General features: G+C 46.0%; 2 protein-coding genes across 2 annotated transcripts in view; both read left to right on the top strand.

Annotated features, from left to right (window-relative positions):
- Positions 1 to 5,064: 5,064 nt before the first annotated feature.
- LOC309326068 (vomeronasal type-2 receptor 26-like) overlaps positions 5,065 to 19,341 on the top strand; it is a 33,865-nt gene continuing 19,588 nt past the window's right edge. Inside the window, exons 1-3 of the mRNA XM_081834620.1 lie at positions 5,065 to 5,595; positions 8,146 to 8,958; positions 12,588 to 12,815. Coding sequence (XP_081690746.1) covers positions 5,434 to 5,595; positions 8,146 to 8,958; positions 12,588 to 12,815 — 1,203 coding nt within the window. The 5' untranslated portion in view covers positions 5,065 to 5,433. The remainder of the gene's footprint in view (positions 5,596 to 8,145; positions 8,959 to 12,587; positions 12,816 to 19,341) is intronic.
- Positions 13,829 to 15,071, top strand: LOC309326025 (vomeronasal type-2 receptor 26-like). The gene has a single exon (XM_081834545.1). It carries the CDS (start codon positions 14,044 to 14,046, stop codon positions 14,992 to 14,994), a length of 951 nt encoding a protein of 316 aa, XP_081690671.1. The 5' UTR covers positions 13,829 to 14,043; the 3' UTR covers positions 14,995 to 15,071.

The following is a 19,341-nucleotide window of genomic DNA, read 5'->3' as shown; positions in this document are numbered from 1 at the left end:
TCTCCTCCTCTGTCGTCCCCTTCTCCTTGTGCCCTCCATCTTTCCCAACATCAGGGTCTTTTCCAGGGAGTCTTCTCTTCTCATGAGGTGGTCAAATTCTTGGAGCCTCAGCTTCAGGATCTGACCTTCCAGTGAGCACTCAGGGCTGATTTCCTTTGGAATGGAGAGGTTTGATCTTCTTGCAGTCCATGGGACTCTCAAGAGTCTCCTCCAGCACCAGGAGTCAGATTAGGAAATCTTTTATGTGTAATGGTTGTGTGTGAGAACTGCTTATCAGGACACAAATTCGGCAGCGGTCCCATACATCCAGTGACACACATCCAATGGACCTGTGTGCACGCTAACAGCAGAGTCAGCGAAAAGCCAGACTGTCCAGATATGTGGCATCAAGTATTTTGTTATTTACAGCAAATTAAGTAAACAAACATGACCAGCAGTGTGAGCAGCGTCTCACACAAACATCCTCTCAGTCAGAGAGAGAAGAACAAAGAGGGGAAGTTTTTCAGTCTTACTTTCGTTCCCACACATACAATGGTAAGGAATGTAAACATGGGATCATGTGACCCAGCAGTAGGAGAATGAAAATACTAACACTGCTGCGCAAATATGCTTCTAAATCAAGACTAATTGGACTGATCCTAACCATTCCCGTGCTTGCTGTACGTTGGTCATTTATTTGTTACGACAAAGACTTGACCTCTCTGAAAATAAAGAAAGGAGAACCCCCAGACAATGCATGTTTAGCTTTTAAAAATTTACATTTGGCACAAAAATGGTAAGAAGTCCCATCCCTCAAATGTCAGCGATGTGTATGCAAACATAAAAAGAACATCACACGTTAGGAGGGGCTGCAGCAGGTCAGACAGGCTAGAAATTACATGTCAATCAAGTCAGTTGTGAATTGCAGGGCTTACACCTTTCCAGACAGAGTTTTCGTAATGCATTGAGGTTCTGAATAGTTATCACAAGTTCCATTTGAATGACAACACAAGTACCATATTTTTCGTTCTATATGACGCCACCGACCATAAGACACACCTAGTTTTTGGAGGAGGAAAACAAGGGGGAAAAATATTCTGAATCCCAGAAACCAGAATAGCAAGAGGGATTGCTGCACCCACTGCCCTGAAGAGGCTTTGCACAGCTATCCCTGAAGCCAGAACAGCAAGAGGGATAGCTGCGCAGCAATCCCTCTTCTTCTTCTGGCTTCAGCGATAGCTGCGCAGCCTGCATTCACTCCATAAGACGCACACACATTTCCCCTTACTTTTTAGGAGAGAAAAAGTGTGTCTTATAGAGCGAAAAATACGGTAACCAATAGGATGGGAAAACATTGCTATGTCCATTTTCAATTGCCACCATGAAGAAAAACTCTTCTGGACCTTTCTGCTGAGGAGGAGGAGCCTCCGTGACTGTGTGCTTGGGGATTCATGGCAGACCAGGGTTCCCGTGATGCCTGACAAGATTGCCCACAGTGTGCCATTGACACAGCGGAGAGTCCCATTCACAAAAGCAGCACAATGGCCTGAGAATTGCCCTGAGCAGGTATGGGGGGGGGGCTGTGCTGCAACCATCTTTTGACAGCAGTGGTTATGGCAGGTTGGCCCTTAAAACTCATCCCCTGGAAGTGAGCCTCTGTTGGGAGAGAACTGGCATGGGGGGGGGGCTATTGTTGCAGATTGCAGTACTTTGAGAGGACATATTGATGCAAACATGGGCAGGCGTCTTCTCTGTTCTCTCTTTGGAGATCCGTTGTAACTATGTAAGATGGGTCATCCATGAACATTAGTGACTGTGGAGGCCAATTCTGGATCCACACGTCCTTCCAAAGTGGGGAGATAGGTTTCAAGGCGGGAGTTGATCACAGTGAGGATTGGCCAAAGGTCCTTCCTCTTACCATCCGTGGCTCCATGAAAGGAGCACAGTGCTTCTGATGGAACTCATGTATCAGCAATGCAACTATGAAATAACAGCCCTGGGAATCTGAGGGGTCTGCTGGCTTATTTAGGCCAACGACTCATTGTCATTCCTCATCCTATTCTCACAGTGGACAACCCAATGTCTCCATCGAAAGCCCTGGCTGGACCTGAGCACAACAGCCCTCTCCCCTGTGGAGGCGGAGCAGGACTTTGGGGGCTTGTAGCCTTTTCAAGCTTTCAGCACCTCAATCCTTTGAGAAGGTGTGAGCAGCTCTCTTGGGACCCTCCGGTCCTGCTTCTCTAGTTTCCCACTGTGAGCTACAGGGTGTTGCACTAGTTGGGCCTTTGGTCGGATCCAGGTGCAGGTCTCTCTCTGGAGGTCCTGTGCACAAATTTCAGGCCAAACTCTGCCCCCCCCTTGATTTATGCCAAATGTTAGAGCAGCATTGCAAACATGTTTTTCTCCAGCTCTGCAGCTGCTCCTTGAGGATTCAAGATGCCAGAAAGTTATCTAGGTGAGATTCCTTCCACTTATAATTATCAAAATCATAGTGATTTCATCTTCTAAAAGCCCAAGAGATGTTTCTGGAGATTGCATCAGAAGCACCAACAGAAGCATGACATTATAAATTGTACCGTGAGTGAAAAAGAAAAAGATGTTGCAGGCAGTATTTCCTGTGTTGGAGACAGAGTGAGTCGGGATTTGGAGCAGGTGAAGGGCTGGGGGGAAGAGGGAAGCCAGAGCTGAGCCCCCCCACTCCATCCCAGGAAAGCCACTGCAGCTTTGGTCTTGTGAGAGTCTTGTGATTCTCCTGCTTGGCTGGGTCAGGAGGTAAGAGGAGACATGAGTAACAGACGTGAAGGAGGCAGAGCCAGGATGAGATCCTTGCTGCTCCTGCTGCTAATTTGCTCCCAAAGAGTTTGTGTGAAGCAGAAGGCAAAATGCCCCTTGAATCTGATCAGAGATAAAATTGATGCTCGCAATCACTTCCGGCCTGGAGAGTTTCTCATTGGTGGAATCGTATCACCAAAACGTATTTTGCAACGTGGTCCATTTGATTTTCGTCAGACGCCCTTCACCATGATTTTGTAGTAAGTAATTCTTTACAGAGGTATGTCAAAGTCCTTAAGCACCCCAGGTCCCTATCTCTGAAGGGGAGATTCCTATCTCAAGGCTGGGCAGTCTGGGGTCCTCCAGAGATCGCTGGACTACAGCTCCCCTCTTGCCTGACTGACCTTTGGCCTTGATGGCTGGGGCTGATGGGAGTTGGAGTCCAGTAAAAGATTTCTCCCAAAGCCTCTCCCAGTTCCTTGCATCTTAAAGGTTGGTGAGAGAAGAATGCAAGAGAATCTGGTCAGGGATCAAAGGGATCCCCTGATGTTTCCCACCTGCAGAAAGGAGGTGAGGATGCCATGAGACTCAGGCAGTTTCCACGGTTCCAAGATTTGATTTATTAGTCTTCTTTTGTAGCACCCTGCTTGTGGTTAACGCTTAGCTGGAATGAAATATTCAACGCAGCATTAGAGAAATTAAAATAATAATTTATTTGTCAGACAAATAAATGAGAGGCACAGTGGTATATGGTTACCAAGCTCTGGCCTGCCCTCCTGCCATTCTGGCCAGCACTTATATTTCCTTAATCCAGCCCCCTTGCTCCTCCTGTGGCTGCCTCTGTCCAATCAGCCTGGTTGAAATTCCTATTGGCTGTTTGCTAGAACCAATCACAAAAGATACACCCATTTCCTTTTGCCTTTTATGGGGGAAAAAAGCTATATATTCTTCTATCTATAAATGACAAATAAGTAGTCATATATCTTACATTTGTCTCAACAAGGAACCTTAATTACCAGCTCACCTCTTGCCCTCCTTGCCCTATTGCCCTCCAAAACAGATGGTTAATAGTTTTAAATTTTTATCTTAACAGATGTCAGAGATCTTGGGTTCACATTCTCATGCATCATCAATGAAAGATCTCCTTCTTTGGAGGTTCCTTTAAACAAAAGCCTGACAACCACATGTTGTCAACCATGACAACCAACACTCTGATGGTGTTTTCCTGCCTGACAGGGGGCTGGGCTGATGGCTGACTTAATTTCAGGATAGTTACAACTCTTACAACTATATGAAATAAGAATCCAACATTTCTTAAATCCTTTGCATAATTACATTTAAGCCAATATATTTAATACATTATCATAGATAGCTTTTTAGAAGAATAAACCTTCTCAAAGTAAAAAGGAAGGAACAGTTTACAGCCTCAAAATAAAATAGGAAGAAGCCTCTTCTTCTGTTTACACCCCCCTTCTCCAGCCAAGCCAGCTGCTTTTTCCATTTGCTCTTGCCCTTTAACCTTAGGAAAATATGGCTCAAGTTTAATGGGAGGCACATGGTTTTATTTTACTATTTACCAACTCTTAATTATGTTTTTTCTCAGCTTTTTTATATTCTGTAATATGTAGGGTCAGTGTAACCTTTGCTCTCAGCCTGTAATTCCCTTTTTACGACTTTGAGAATTGTTTTCTGCTATAAATCAGGGAGCCCCCTTGTCCAGGAGGATAAACATCTTGCCAAAGTACTTAGGCAGCTGGTCTTCTGCCTGGCATAAAACATTTGTGAATTTGATCTCATTTTTAAGATACAACCTTGATAAAAAATATAAGCCTTGATTTAAAATGCAGGCTATGATTAGATGCCTCACTATTGGTACAATTTATAAACTGCCTAGTCAGAATTGCCTTTAAGGAATGCAATAGTTTTGAATATAAAATGTTAAGATCCTCTGCGTGACGTTTGTTGGCTGAATAGAGAGAAAGGTATGCTTTCTATAAAATGAATAAATAAAACAATAAAAGTCAGGAGACTCCCATGCTATGGTGTCAGATCTCTTAAACATGAACAATTCTCTTCCTCCTCCTCTCTCATCCTCCTATTAAGTAAAGATGTTTTGAGGTCCTGGACTCAAATTGCTCCTAACTAACCCACTGGTCACCCTGGACAACCCCCCCCTACCTGACCCCCATTTTTCCTTCTGAATAAGAGCTGGGGAATGTGTACAGCCCCCCTTTGAGGGAGCCAAACCCCTGAGGCAAAAGCACAGGCAAAACATTTGCAGCAACTTCCCAGTATTTCAGAAATTTTGGGGGGAGGGAGATTCATTCCCCCCCCCCCTCTGTTTTATTCTCTGCAGAGAGACTATGTGCATCTACACTTCTGGATTAGAGCACAAATCTCCTCATCTTTATTGTATAATGGATAGAAAAGTGCTGGATATAAGTGCAATAAGAAAATTAAATAGAGACTAATCTTTGTGTATCATATCATGTTTGTTTTCATTCAACTGTGAGTAGCGGTTTCACTCTTTTTAATTGATCCACTTATTGCAGTGAGACGCCGAGGTACTACTGGCACACCCTGTCCTTCCTGTTCACCGTCCAGGAGATCAACCGGGATCTCAGGCTCTTACCCAACATCACCCTGGGCTACAACCTCTATGAGAACTATTTTGATGCCAGGATGACTTCAGATGCCATGCTAGAGCTGCTTGCAGGCAGCGGAAGAAACATTCCCAATTATCGCTGCGGAGAAGAGAATCCCCTTCTGGCTGTTCTTGGAAGGAGTGATTCTGACATCTCAAAGGAGATTTCCACCATGTCAGGCACCTACAAAATCCCACAGGTATGAATGGGACAGGGGGCATGGAGGGACAGAGACTGAAACTCTACTTTCTCCTGGGGGGAGTTAAGGGGGGGAAACCCTGAGCTATGTGCTGGCCATCAGGCCAAGGTTTCTCCCACCTGCCTTGCTCCACCTTCCAGCCCTGAGCTGCTGCCATGGACATTATCTGCATGTGTCTTTTAGTGAACTGAATCAGGAGAAAGTTCATGAGTCATGCAGTGGGGAGACTGGGTGCATTAATTCAAGAGTGCTCAGTTCATTTCTGGTTGCTGGTTTGTTGAGGGTGTTAATATTGTCCCATAGCATATTATTTTGTTAATCTTATTATATCACTTTTGTTGAAATTGTTGTTGTTTAGTCGTTTAGTCATGTCCACCTCTTTGTGACCCCCTGGACCAGAGCACGCCAGGCACTCCTGTCTTCCACTGCCTCCCGCAGTTTGGTCAAACTCATGCTGGTCTCTTCGAGAACACTGTCCCACCATCTCGCCCTCTGTCGTCCCCTTCTCCTTCTGCCCTCCATCTTTCCCAACATCAGGGTCTTTTCCAGGGAGTCTTCTCTTCTCATGAGGTGGCCAAAGTACTGGAGCCTCAGCTTCACGATCTGTCCTTCCAGTGAGCACTCAGGGCTGATTTCCTTAAGAATGGAGAGGTTTGATCTTCTTGCTGTCCATGGGACTCTCAAGAGTCTCCTCCAGCACCATAATTCAAAAACATCAATTCTTCGGCGATCAGCCTTCTTGATGGTCCAGCTCTCACTTCCATACTGGGAAGTGATCATTACTGGGAAAACCATGGCTTTAACTATACGGACCTTTGTTGGCAAGGTGATGTCTCTGCTTTTTAAGATGTTGTCTAGGTTTGTCGTTGCTTTTCTCCCAAGAAGCAGACGTCTTTTAATTTCGTGACTGCTGTCACCATCTGCAGTGATCATGGAGCCCAAGAAAGTAAAATCTCTCACTGCCTCCATTTCTTCCCCTTCTATTTGCCAGGAGGTGATGGGCCCAGTGGCCATGATCTTCGTTTTTTTGATGTTGAGCTTCAGACCATATTTTGCGCTCTCCTCTTTCACCCTCATTAAAAGGTTCTTTAATTCCTCCTCACTTTCTGCCATCAAGGTTGTGTCATCTGCATATCTGAGGTTGTTGATATTTCTTCCGGCGATCTTAATTCCGGCTTGGGATTCATCCAGCCCAACCTTTCGCATGATGTATTCTGCATATAACTTAAATAAGCAGGGAGACAATATACAGCCTTGCCGTACTCCTTTCCCAATTTTGAACCAATCAGTTGTTCCATATCCAGTTCTAACTGTAGCTTCATGTCCCACATAGAGATTTCTCAGGAGACAGATGGGGTGATCAGGCACTCCCATTTCTTTAAGAACTTGCCATAGTTTGCCGTGGTCGACACAGTCAAAGGCTTTTCCATAGTCAATGAAGCAGAAGTAGATGTCTTTCTGGAACTCTCTAGCTTTCTCCATACTCCAGCGCATGTTTGCAATTTGGTCTCTGGTTCCTCTGCCTCTTCTAAATCCAGCTTGCACTTCTGGGAGTTCTCGGTCCACATACTGCTTGAGCCTGCCTTGTAGAATTTTAAGCATAACCTTGCTAGCGTGTGAAATGAGTGCAATTGTGCGGTAGTTGGAGCATTCTTTTTTTAAAAAAAATATATATTTATTAAGGTTTTAAAGGTTACAAAAAGAAAAAGAAAACACACCAAGTTAAACACAAACTTGTAAAAAAACAGAAAAATAGAAAAATAGAAACAATTAAAACAACAACAACAACAACAAAAAAGCACAACAAACCTTCCCATAACTTATCTTTCATTTGCTTGTTTCCTTGACCTCCTCACACCTCCCTTTTTTGTATTCTAGTTCGGTTAGCTATTTCAACAAATCCTTTCCATACTTCCCAATTTTTATCCTATAATTTATCTTAATATAATGTAACTTTACCTTTCCTCCTTTCATCCATTAAGTCTATTTTTACTTAGTCCTTTATAATATTTCTGCTGAAGCCACATAACTTCATTCCAGCCTCCTTCTAACATTCCTTAATTTTACCATGTTTCTGTAAATAAACTTTAAATTTCTTCCAATCTTCTTCCACCGACTCTTCTCCCTGGTCTCGGATTCTGCCAGTCATTTCCGCCAGTTCCATGTATTCCGTCACCTTCATCTGCCATTCTTCTTGGGTGGGTAGATCTTGTGTCTTCCAGTACTTTGCGATGAGTATTCTTGCTGCTGTTGTGGCGTACATAAAGAAAGTTCTATCCTTTTTTGGCACCAATTGGCCAACCATGCCCAGGAGAAAGGCCTCTGGTTTCTTCAGGAAGGTATATTTAAATACCTTTTTCATTTCATTATAAATCATCTCCCAGAAAGCCTTAATCCTTGGGCACGTCCACCAAAGGTGAAAGAATGTACCTTCAGTCTCTTTACATTTCCAGCATTTATTATTGGGCAAATGATATATTTTTGCGAGCCTGACTGGTGTCATGTACCACCTGTATATCCAAAACAATTACTCTTTCCTTTCCTCACCAGCTCAGTTATGGCTTCACAGCCCAGGTTCTTGAAGATAAAACACAGTTCCCTTTCCTCTACCAGATGCTCCCCAAAGAGGAAAGTCAGTACCAAGGGATCGTGGAGTTGCTCCTCCATTTCGGATGGAACTGGATTGGTCTCTTGGCTTCAGACAATGACAGTGGAGAAAGGTTTGAGAGCATTATGACACCTCTGATGATCAGAAGAGGGATCTGCATTGTCTTGTCAGAAATATTAACAGAAGATGATATATATCAAGAGAGGTACCCAAGTGAAGCTTTTTTCAACTGGAGACAAGTTGGGGTATTTGTTTGCTATGTAACTGATACAGTGGGAATCCTAATAATAATGCAGCTATGTATGTATTATGGGATGGAAATAGGGGCCAAAGTCTGGATCACAACAGCTTTCCTGAGCATCAGCGCTAGCTTGGCTTTCCCTACTCTGTACTTCCAATACATTCATGGTTCTCTCTCTTTTGCAATTAAGACCAGAATAAGGAGCACCAAACATGGTTACGATGAATCACTGTCCAATCACCTTTTCTATTTTTTGAATGAAACATTTAACTGTTCATATTCCAAGCATGTGTTATCCCCAAAATGCCGGATAAGATGCAGAGAGAAGGAGGAACGGGAGTCTTTGCCCCAAGGGGAGATTGACAGAGTCCTGTCTGCCGACAGCTATGGCACTTACATCAATGTTCAAGCGGCAGCCCAGGCCTTGAATGCTGCGTTTTCATCTAGAACACGGCAGATGCTGATGGTGGGAGGAGGAGCCGAACGGGAACAAGGAAGACTTCAGCCATGGCAGGTATTTCCTTCCTCCTTCTGTAAACTGCAATACATTGTCCTAACTGTGGAATAAATGTAGGAGTGAGACAAAGGTTTCTCAATCCACACAGTGAATCCAGCTCTTTGTTGCTTTTACTCAATGCTTCTTCTTTAGTGCGGAAAACAGTTAACTCACAAGGTTCTGTTTTTTTCTGACAGATTCAGAAACACTTGTAAATGAAATAAAAAATAAAATAAAATAAAATAAAATAAAATAAAAATTTTAAAAAAATTATACCCTGCCCACTCTTGGCGGCTTACAACAGGATATCAAAAACATGATAAAACAGTAATCCTTAAAAACTTCCCTAAATAGGGCTACCTTCAGATGTCATCTAAAAGTCAGATATTTGTTTATTCCCTTGACACCTGATGGGAGGGCGTTCCACAGGGCGGGTGCCACCACCGAGAAGGCCCTCTGCCTGGTTCCCTGCAACCTCACTTCTTGTAGGGAGGGAACTGCCATAAAACCCTCGGCGCTGGAACTCAGTGTCCCGGCTGAATGATGGGGGTGGAGATGCTCCTTCCGGTCCATTGGGCCGAGGCCGCTTAGGGCTTTCAAGGTCAGCACCAAGACTTTGACTTGTGCTCGGAAACGTACTGGGAGCCAATGCAGGTCTTTCAGGACCGGTGTAATATGGTCTTCCATTCCAAAGATCATTAAGAAAGGGAGGTCTTTGTGGTCCATAATAATGGGAGAGCAGCATGGTTTGGGCCAGATGATGATCCATGGTTTGTAGTCACTTGAGTCACAGGGCAGGAAAACAACAATCCAACATTTCAAAGCAACTTTTCAAAGCAACCAGAGGTTAATTGCTTCATTTCAACTTCTTTTCAGAAGTGAAATCTGACAGCCAAGCTTGAGTCTGGCTATCATCCAACCCCAGGCTACTATCTCTGTGGGCAAGAAGTCTTTGAAAGACCTTCAGTTCACCATGATCCCATCCTTGGTGGAAAGATCACAGGGCAGTTCACAGCATAAAGACACAAAATGAGAAGAAAAAATACATAACATATAACCAAATAACACAAACTCCCACAGAAAAGGCCCATCCAGAACTCTCAGCGGCTCACCAAAGTGGCAGCACACCTCTGAGCACGTGCAGACTGCTGCGCCTTCCCCACCCACAGCAGAGGCTCCCCAAGGAAAAACGTGCGCCCTGGGGGTTGTGGCTCCGTTTTGCACCCCCTGACGCCCCATCCAAGGCTCTTCTACTTGGACACAAGTCCCAGGATCCACGCTCAGCCTCTGAAAACATGAGTGCCTGTGTGGGGACAGCATCAAGTATCTGAATGGGACCAATGCCCCACTCGCCCCTTCCCTTTGCCCCTCCCTGGCCACAAGGGTGCCTTCTCAGTCTGGGCATCCTGTGCCGAGCAGCTGAGCAAACGGAGCCCTAAAGGTGCTGCAGCAGATGGGCCAGTTTGGGGATTTCGGCTCTATGCTGTCCTGCTTGTGCAGCTTCCGAAACGGAGGGCCCGCCATAACCATTGCTGGTGCTATTTTGCAACCTGCTCGCGCAAAATACTAGTTGCCACAATATGTTCTGGAAGCCTCCGTGCAATTGGGCGCAAGGAACTAGGGCCAAAGAAGAGCTGCAAGCTCTGTTTTAGAGAGAGCCAGTGCCTTGACGGGCATTGCATCCCACTCCTGCTGTGCAGTTTCCTATGCCAATCGGCCGCGCACATGGCGCTCCGGCCGCCCAAGTTGAGCTGAGGACTTGACACACTGCTCTCACCTTCTGCTGGCCCTGTGCTGGGGCGACAATGTGCGTGCCCACAGAGAGGGCTCTGAGTGTCCCCTCTGGCACACGTGCCATAAGTTTGCTACCACTGGCCTACATGATATTGAGCGACAGAATAATCTGGCCACAATGAGGAAATTTTGTCCATGGTATGACTACTTTCCACATGGTCATCTTGACATTTGGCACCCTATTTGCAAAATTTAACAATCCCAAAATATAGATGCACTTTTGCAAGGTTGAATATACTGCCTTCGGCTGTACTTGAGGGTTGATTTCAAAAAATCCACTGGAAAAATGGTTATGCCCCTGGGAAGATGGCAGTATTGAGTCAGCGGCTCATGTCCTTCTGGTTTGCACTCTTTATAAAGATTTGAGGAGTGAGGTTATTACCCCTCTTTTATTCTCCATGCCGGGTCGCTCAACCATTGTTACTGTGTCCTTTCTTTTAGCAGATCAAGATGATCAAGTGACAGCAAAAACTGCAAGGATTTTAATGGGCAGCAATTAGAATAAGATCTATTATTTGATGTAAACCCCAAAATGCATTCTATTTTAGTTAAAGTTTTTACCTCTATCTTCAGTATATATTATTATTTTTGAGGAGATTTCACCCCTCTCATATCCAAGAATCTGCTGATGTTCTCTGCTGATTCTCCAGAGAGGAGGGGGCGGATTCTGCTCTCTACTTATTCCGCTCCAGCCTCACATCAAAGAGAGAGAGAGAGACTGAGTGTTAGAGAGAGATCGTGTGTATAGATAAGGTTGCTGCTAAGAGCAGCTGCAGACACTCAGTGCAGTTCGGCATTTTCGTTTAGACCTCATTTAGCTCTGTACATAGTTGTGTATTATAGTTGTAGATAGAATAAAGAAGATATTCTACAGAGCTGCTCTCCGAGTCGTTTATATACTCTGCTAGACTCTGCTGTGCGACGACTGTCTTCTTGTGGAAGTGAATCCGGTGCTCACAACTCTAAGCTGTGAGTCCACAGCACTTTGACCTGTTCCTGTGCAGAAGGTGGTCTCTGGAAGTGCTACCCAGCTCACCTAGCCCAGTCGGGCCTGAGGTGTGTGAGTCCAGTTGGTGGCACTGGCTCAAGGGCAATGCTGACAATTTTATTGCTATGACTTGTGGTTGATGCAAATAAAAATTCTTCTGATCTGATCAATCTTCACTAGAAATAAAGGGGTCACCAGTCAGGAATCCAGTCCCCGGCTTGATAACACAGTGAGCGTAGTTAATTAAAAAGGATGATTTATTGTCAAAACAAACAGGTAACTCCGGCCGGCTCTAACACAGCCTCCATCATCAGTCAAGATGACCCTTCTGAAGAATGCTTCCGGTGCAACCAGAAGCAACTGAACTTTCACTTCATACATCTTTTGTTTTCCTTCTTATCTTGAAGCCTTTCCATTCGTCGAGACCTTGGAGAGAGTGAGTCAACTCCCTCCTCTTCCTCATTCTCTGAGAGGCTGTCCCTTAACTCTTTACTGCCGGTTTGTGCTTCCGGCGAGCTTTGACTACGTTCCTGACTATGTTCTCCGCCATTCCCTCATCAGCCGGCATTCCAAGGGGGTGGAGGAGTAGGCACAAGCCGATGCTCATCCTGCATGGCAGTTAACCCTCTCTCATCCTGGCTGCTTTCTTCAGTTGGCTCATTCATGACATCACCTGTGGAAATGATGTTCTCTCAGCTAGTTCCAGCAGACCGATGTGTCTGTTAGGCATTTTGGTTCTTAAAAAAAGAAGATTGTATTGACTTTTGTATTAATCTTATTTATTATTTGTATTAATGTTATTTTGGAGAGCCACTTGCTCCAAGTGAGGAACAATAAAATGCTGCTGTTTTCCCTGTCATTCCAGCTCCACCCTTTCTTAAAAGGAATCCAGTGTTTGAATACTTCCAGGGGCACAATGTGTTTGGATGAGAATTGGGAGCTGCCTCCTGACTTTGATATTCTGAATTGGGTGATGTTTCCCAATGACTCTCGTGCTCTGGTGAAGATTGGCAGTATAACAAGAGAGGCCTCTACTGGCATCAAGTTCACCATCAACCCAGAAGCCATTGAGTGGCCTGAGAAGTTCCACAAGGTAGGGGATGTTACCAAGGAAGAAGGCTAGGAGATCCTGCTCGTCCTCTTCCTGGAGCCTCTTTTGCCAAATGGCCTTAGAAGGGGGACCAGTGGTGTCCTTTCCACCCAGTTTCAGCTGCCAGCGCTGCTCCTTCTTGCCACAGCAGCTGAGAGGGGAGAGAAATCTGGAGGCTCAAGAATGCGCTAGCGCCCAGGCATCCTGAGAAAAGGCAGACTATGTTTCCCAGCCAGATCCCTCTCAGTCCACATGGGGAGGAAAGCCAGCAGCACCCAGCTCTCTTCTCTTCTCCCTTCCTCTCTTTCTCTCCTTCCCACATCTTCCACACACACCCCCAGCATCAAAGGAGGCTGGCTTTCTCTAACTCTTTCTCTAAGTCTTACACCCAGGCGTGTGCACCTTGTGGTTTGGCATGTGGGACATTATCCGAATCCTAAAGTTTGGCAAAACCACATTAAAACCCTGAACAGCCAATTGGTACAATAAAACCTCAAATATTTAATACTTCTCTGTATAGGACTGCCTTCTAAAAGTCAGCTAGTTACTTATTTCCTTGACATCCCATGGGAGGTTGTTCCACATGGAAGTCGCCACCACTGAGAAGGCCCTCTGCCTGGTTCCCTGTAACGGGACTTCTCACAGGCAGGGAACCGCCAGAAGGCCCTTGGAGCTGGACCTCAGGGTCAGGGCTGGATAAAAGGGAAGGAGACACACCTTCAAGTGTCCAGGGCCAAGTTCATTTAGGGCTTTAAAGATCAGCACCAACATTTTGAATTGTATATAAACGTGTGATATAAAACTTGCATGAACAAGCAAACAAACGAACAAAGAGATGCTTCTATGCAAAAAGTGGACAGGCTCAGGGGACAAGAGATCCTCTTAGGTAATTTCCAAAGTGTCAAAATTCACCTTCTCCCCCCGCCCTATCATGTTTATTGATTCTCCATGCACCTTCTTATCTTCATGGTTAGGCCGTGCCTCGTTCCAGGTGCAGCAAAATATGTCCACCTGGATTTGCAAAGGTGGTTCCAGAAGGAAAGCCTGTTTGCTGCTATGCTTGTGATCCTTGTGCGGAAGGAACCATGTCCAACCAAGAAGGTGGGTGAGAAGGATTACAAGAGAGGAAGCATTCTTGCCCTTTGCAAAAGAGGAACAAAGAATTGCTTGCCACTCTTTACCTCTTTACACATTCTTATTTCCGGGGCACAGGTGGTGATGGATGTAAGAGATGCTGAAGCCACTCTTTTCCTCTTCCTCAGGTGCAGAACGTTGCACCAAATGCCCAGAAGATCAGCATCCAAACAAGGACAGAGATCAATGTGTCTCCAAGATTGTGACCTTCCTGGCTTATGAAGAACATCTGGGGATCACCTTAGCTTCCATTGTCCTCTTCTTATCTTCCACAGCAGGCATTGTGTTAGGAATCTTCATTAAATACAAAGAAACCCCAATAGTCAAAGCCAACAACCGGGACCTCTCCTACATCCTGCTCGCCTCCCTTCTGCTTTCCTGTTTGTCCTCCTTCCTCTTCATTGGGCAACCAAGAATAGCGACCTGCCTTCTCCGACAAACGGCCTTCAGCATCATCTTCTCCGTTGCGGTTTCTTCTCTCTTGGCCAAGACCATCACGGTGGTGCTGGCCTTCCTGGCCACAAGGCCAGGGAACAGGGTGAGGAGATGGCTAGGGAAGACTCTGGCCAACTCCATTGTCATCTCCTGTTCTGGTGTGCAAGTTCTCATCTGCACCATCTGGCTGGGCTCTTCTCCCCCATTCCCAGAGCCCGACATGCACTCCCAGGCGGAAGAGATCATCTTGCAATGCAACGAAGGCTCTGTGGCCATGTTTTATGTTGCCCTTGGCTACCTGGGCTTCCTGGCTGCCATCTGCTTCATGGTGGCTTTCCTAGCCAGGAAGCTGCCTGGCTCCTTCAACGAAGCCAAGCTGATCACCTTCAGCATGCTGGTCTTCTGCAGTGTTTGGGTGTCTTTTGTGCCCACCTACCTGAGCACCAAGGGCAAGTACATGGTGGCCGTGCAGATCTTCTCTATGTTGGCCTCCAGTGCTGGGCTTCTGGGCTGCATCTTCCTCCCCAAGTGCTACGTTATTGTGCTGAGGCCTGATCTGAATACAAAGGAGCACCTGGGAACAAGGACTTCAGATGGCATCGGATTTGTATAGTATTCCATGTTGATTCTACCCAGCACTGCAGAAAGGAAACACACATAGTTGTTTTTGGATTAAAGTTTATGTTTAGAACGGATTATGGTTAGAACGACAGAAAAACAAGGCAGCTTGCAACTTATCTGTATGCGTCAGCAGATGTAGATGTAGAATGGCTGGGGGCCGGTAAAAATAAATTATTATTATTATTATTATTATTATTATTATTATTATTATTAATATTATTATTGCTATTATTATTGAACTCAGCTACACCCACTAGTGCTCAGGATGTGGCTTTATAGTTTGAGGCAATGTGTAAAAGGCTGAAAGCATAGACCATATAAGGGGAAAGACAAATATGAGAACTCGTCGGAATTAAGGGTAATGGGCAATGTTAACAAAGGCGGGTGTCTTAGTATTTTAATCAGGCAGCCGTGATAGGCTGTAAACCCTCTGCGTCCCCAGCCAATGGGGAAAGAAGGGAGGGACCCTGAGCTTGGGAAAAGGGGGTATAAGCTTGTGTTTTGCTAATTTCGGGTGTGCCTGCTTTTGGACACCCACTTCTTGCAAGAACGTATGCAGTCAATAAACTCTTTGCTGCTTCACCAATTTGCCTCAAGACCTAGGTACCCTTGGTATCCCTCCCAACTGACTGGGTTGCTCCAGCCACCCTGCGTGTCTTCCAGCATATATAAAAACCAGGCATCCTATTGGGAAGACCCAGTTCTCTGAGTGCATGTTCTGGAAGTTGGGCAATAGGGGCAGTACAGGATTCCTTTTGGTGTACCGACCTCCCCACTGCACCAAGGATTCCCTGCCTGAGCTGCTTCAGGTTGTGGCGGATGTTCTCCTGGAGACACCTAGCTTGGTTGTCCTGGGGAATTTTAATATCCATGCCAACATGACCTTACAAGGGGCCGCTCGGGACTTCGTGGAAAGCATGGCCTCCATGGGGCTGTCCCTGAATAAGTTTGGCCCAACTCGTAGCCACGGACATGCCTTAGACTTGATGTTTACCTCCATGGATGTTGGTGATCTGACACTAACTAAAAGCGAAACCAAAGAAGTGCCATGGTCAGATCACTTCCTGGATCACTTCCTGGTGCAACTGGACTTCTCCGCGACCCTTCCCCTCTGCAGGGAGGTGGGACTGATTTGGATGGTCCGCCCCTGCTACTTAATGGATCCAACTGGTTTCCAGAGAGTGGTAGGGGATAAAATTGTAATAAAACATTACACATTAAAAAGCTTCTCTATACACGGCTGCCTTCTGATGTCTTTTGAAGGTTACATTTTCTTGACCTCTGCTGGGAGGGCATTCCACAGGGTGGGCGCCACTACCAAGAAGGCCCTCTGCCTGGTTCCCTGTCCCTTCACATATTGTAATGATGGAACTGGCAGAAAGCCCTTGGAGCTCAACCTCAGTTTCTGGGCTGAACAATGGAGGTGGAGACGCTTCTTAAGGTCACAGAACCTGCAGTACCCCACGTGTCACTTTTCCCAGGATGAGAAGGAACCATTAATGAGCACTGGACAAGGATATGCCAGTTCCAGAAATCTATGGGGGAGTGAGTCTGTAAGAGACTATGGAGTCTCTATGGAGACTGTGTCCGCAATTTTCTGGGCATATAGCAGCCATAATTTATACGTTGGTTGGCAGTTTATCTGTTCAGCCTGGGTCACATTCCACTTTGGAGATGGGTTTCCCATCTAGCTATGGTGAGTATGATCTTTCCTCTTCTTTCTTCCATTACTTGGATGACCAAGAAAGATGGTCATCCATGAACACAGCCTTAAAGTGACTGCGGAGGCCAATTCTGGATCCACACGTCCTTCCACCGTGGGGACATAGGTTTCTGGGTGGGAGTTGATCATGGTGAGGGTTTGCCAAGTGTGCCTTCCTTCTCCATCAGTGGCACCATGAAAGGGTCTGAAGGGGGGGCAGCATAGTGCTTCTGATGGCACTCACATATCAGCAGTGCAACTATGAAATAACAGCCCTGGGAATCTGAGGGGTCTGCTGGCTTATTTAGGCCAACGGCTCATCATCATTCCCCATCCTGTTCTCACAGATGACAATCCAATGTCTCCGTCAAAAGCCCTGACTGGACCTGAGCACAACAGCCCTCTCCCCTGTGGAGGCAGAGCAGGACCATGGGAGCTGAAGAAGAAGAAGAAGAAGAAGAAGAAGAAGAAGAAGAAGAAGAAGAGGAGGAGGAGGAGTTTGGATTTGATATCCCGCTTTATCCCTACCCAAAGGAGTCTCAAAGCGGCTAACATTCTCCTTTCCCTTCCTCCTACAAAACAAACACTCTGTGAGGTGAGTGGGGCTGAGAGACTTCAGGGAAGTGTGACTAGCCCAAGGTCACCCAGCAGCTGCAGGTGGAGGAGCGGAGACAAGAACCCGGTTCCCCAGATTACGAGTCCATCGCTCTTAACCATTACACCACGCTGGCTTAAAGCTTTAAGCACCCCGATTCATTGAGAAGGTGTGAGCAGCTCCCTTGGGACCCTCCGGTCCTGCGTCTCTAGTTTCCCACTGTGAGCTACAGGGTGTTGCACTAGTTGGGCCTTTGGTCGGATCCAGGTGCAGGTCTCTCTCCAGAGGTCCTGTGCACAAATTTCAGGCCAAACATGCCCCCCCCCATTGATTTATGCCAAATGTTAGAGCAGCATTGCAAACATGTTTTCCTCCAGCTCTGCAGCTGCTGCTTGAGGCATTCAAGATGCCAGAAAGTTATCTAGGTGAGATTTCTTCCACTTATAATTATCAAAATCATAGTGATTTCATCTTCTAAAAGCCCAAGAGATATTTCTGGAGATTGCATCTGAAGCACCAACAGCATGACATTATTACTTGTACTGTGAGTGAAAAAGAAAAAGTTGTTGCAGACAGTATTTCCTGTGTTGGAGACAGAGTGAGTCAAGATTTGGAGCAGGTGAAGGGCTGGGGGGAAGAGGGAAGCCAGAGCTGAGCCCCCACCCCCACCCCCACCCCAGGAAAGTCACTGCAGCTTGGGTCTTGCAAGAGTCTTGTGATTCTCCTGCTTGGCTGGGTCAGGAAGGAAGAGGAGCCACACGTAGCAGATGTGAAGGAGGCAGAGCCAGGATGAGATCCTTGCTGCTCCTGCTGCTAATTTGCTCCCAAAGAGTTTGTGTGAAGCAGAAGGCAAAATGCCCCTTGAATCTGATCAGAGACCAAACTGATGCTCACAATTACTTCCAGCCTGGAGACTTTCTCATTGGTGGAATCATATCTCCAAAACGTTTTTTTGAACGTGATCCATATGTCTTTTCCCATACACCCTTCACCAGGATTGTGAGGTAAGTAATTCTCCTTCTCCTTCTCCTTCTCCTTCTCCTTCTCCTTCTCCTTCTCCTTCTCCTTCTCCTTCTCCTTCTCCTTCTCCTTCTCCTTCTCCTTCTCCTTCTCCTTCTTGAGAGCAGTACATGTGAAAAGGATCTAGGAGTCTTGGTTGACCACAAACTTGACATGAGCCAACAGTGGCAGCTAAAAAAGCCAATGCAATTCTGGGCTGCATCAATAGGAGTATTGCATCTAGATCAAGGGAAGTAATAGTGCCACTGTATTCTGCTCTGGTCAGACCTCACCTGGAGTACTGTGTCCAGTTCTGGGCACCACAGTTCAAGAAGGACACTGACAAACTGGAACGTGTCCAGAGGAGGGCAACCAAAATGGTCAAAGGCCTGGAAGTGATGCCTTATGAGGAACGGCTAAGGGAGCTGGGCATGTTTAGCCTGGAGAAGAGGAGGTTAAGGGGTGATATGATAGCCATGTTCAAATATATAAAAGGATGTCACATAGAGGAGGGAGAAAGGTTGTTTTCTGCTGCTCCAGAGAAGCAGACATGGAGCAATGGTTCCAAACTACAAGAAAGAAGATTCCACCTAAAAATTAGGAAGAACTTCCTGACAGTAAGAGCTGTTCGACAGTGGAATTTGCTGCCAAGGAGTGTGGTGGAGTCTCCTTCTTTGGAGGTCTTTAAGCAGAGGCTTGACAACCATATGTCAGGAGTGCTCTGATGGTGTTTCCTGCTTGGCAGGGGGTTGGACTCAATGGCCCTTGTGGTCTCTTCCAACTCTCCTCTTCTTCTTCTTCTTCTTCTTCTTCTTCTTCTTCTTCTTCTTCTTCTTCTTCTTACCATTCTCATTCTCATTCTCATTCTCATTCTCTCATACACATTTCTATGTACAGATATTTTGAGTTGTTGGTGCATCCCCACCTGAACTCCAATTGCTCCTAACTAACCCACTGGTCACCCTGGACAAAACACCCCCCTAGTTGACCCCCATTTTTCCTTCTGAATAAGAGGTGGGGAATGTGTACAGCCCCCCCCCCTT

Source organism: Podarcis erhardii (assembly GCF_964252035.2).
Source record: "Podarcis erhardii genome assembly, chromosome: 12".
NCBI classification, from domain to species: Eukaryota; Metazoa; Chordata; class Lepidosauria; order Squamata; family Lacertidae; genus Podarcis; species Podarcis erhardii.
Note: the sequence above shows the minus strand (reverse complement) of the source record. Positions and strands in the feature narration are given on the sequence as shown.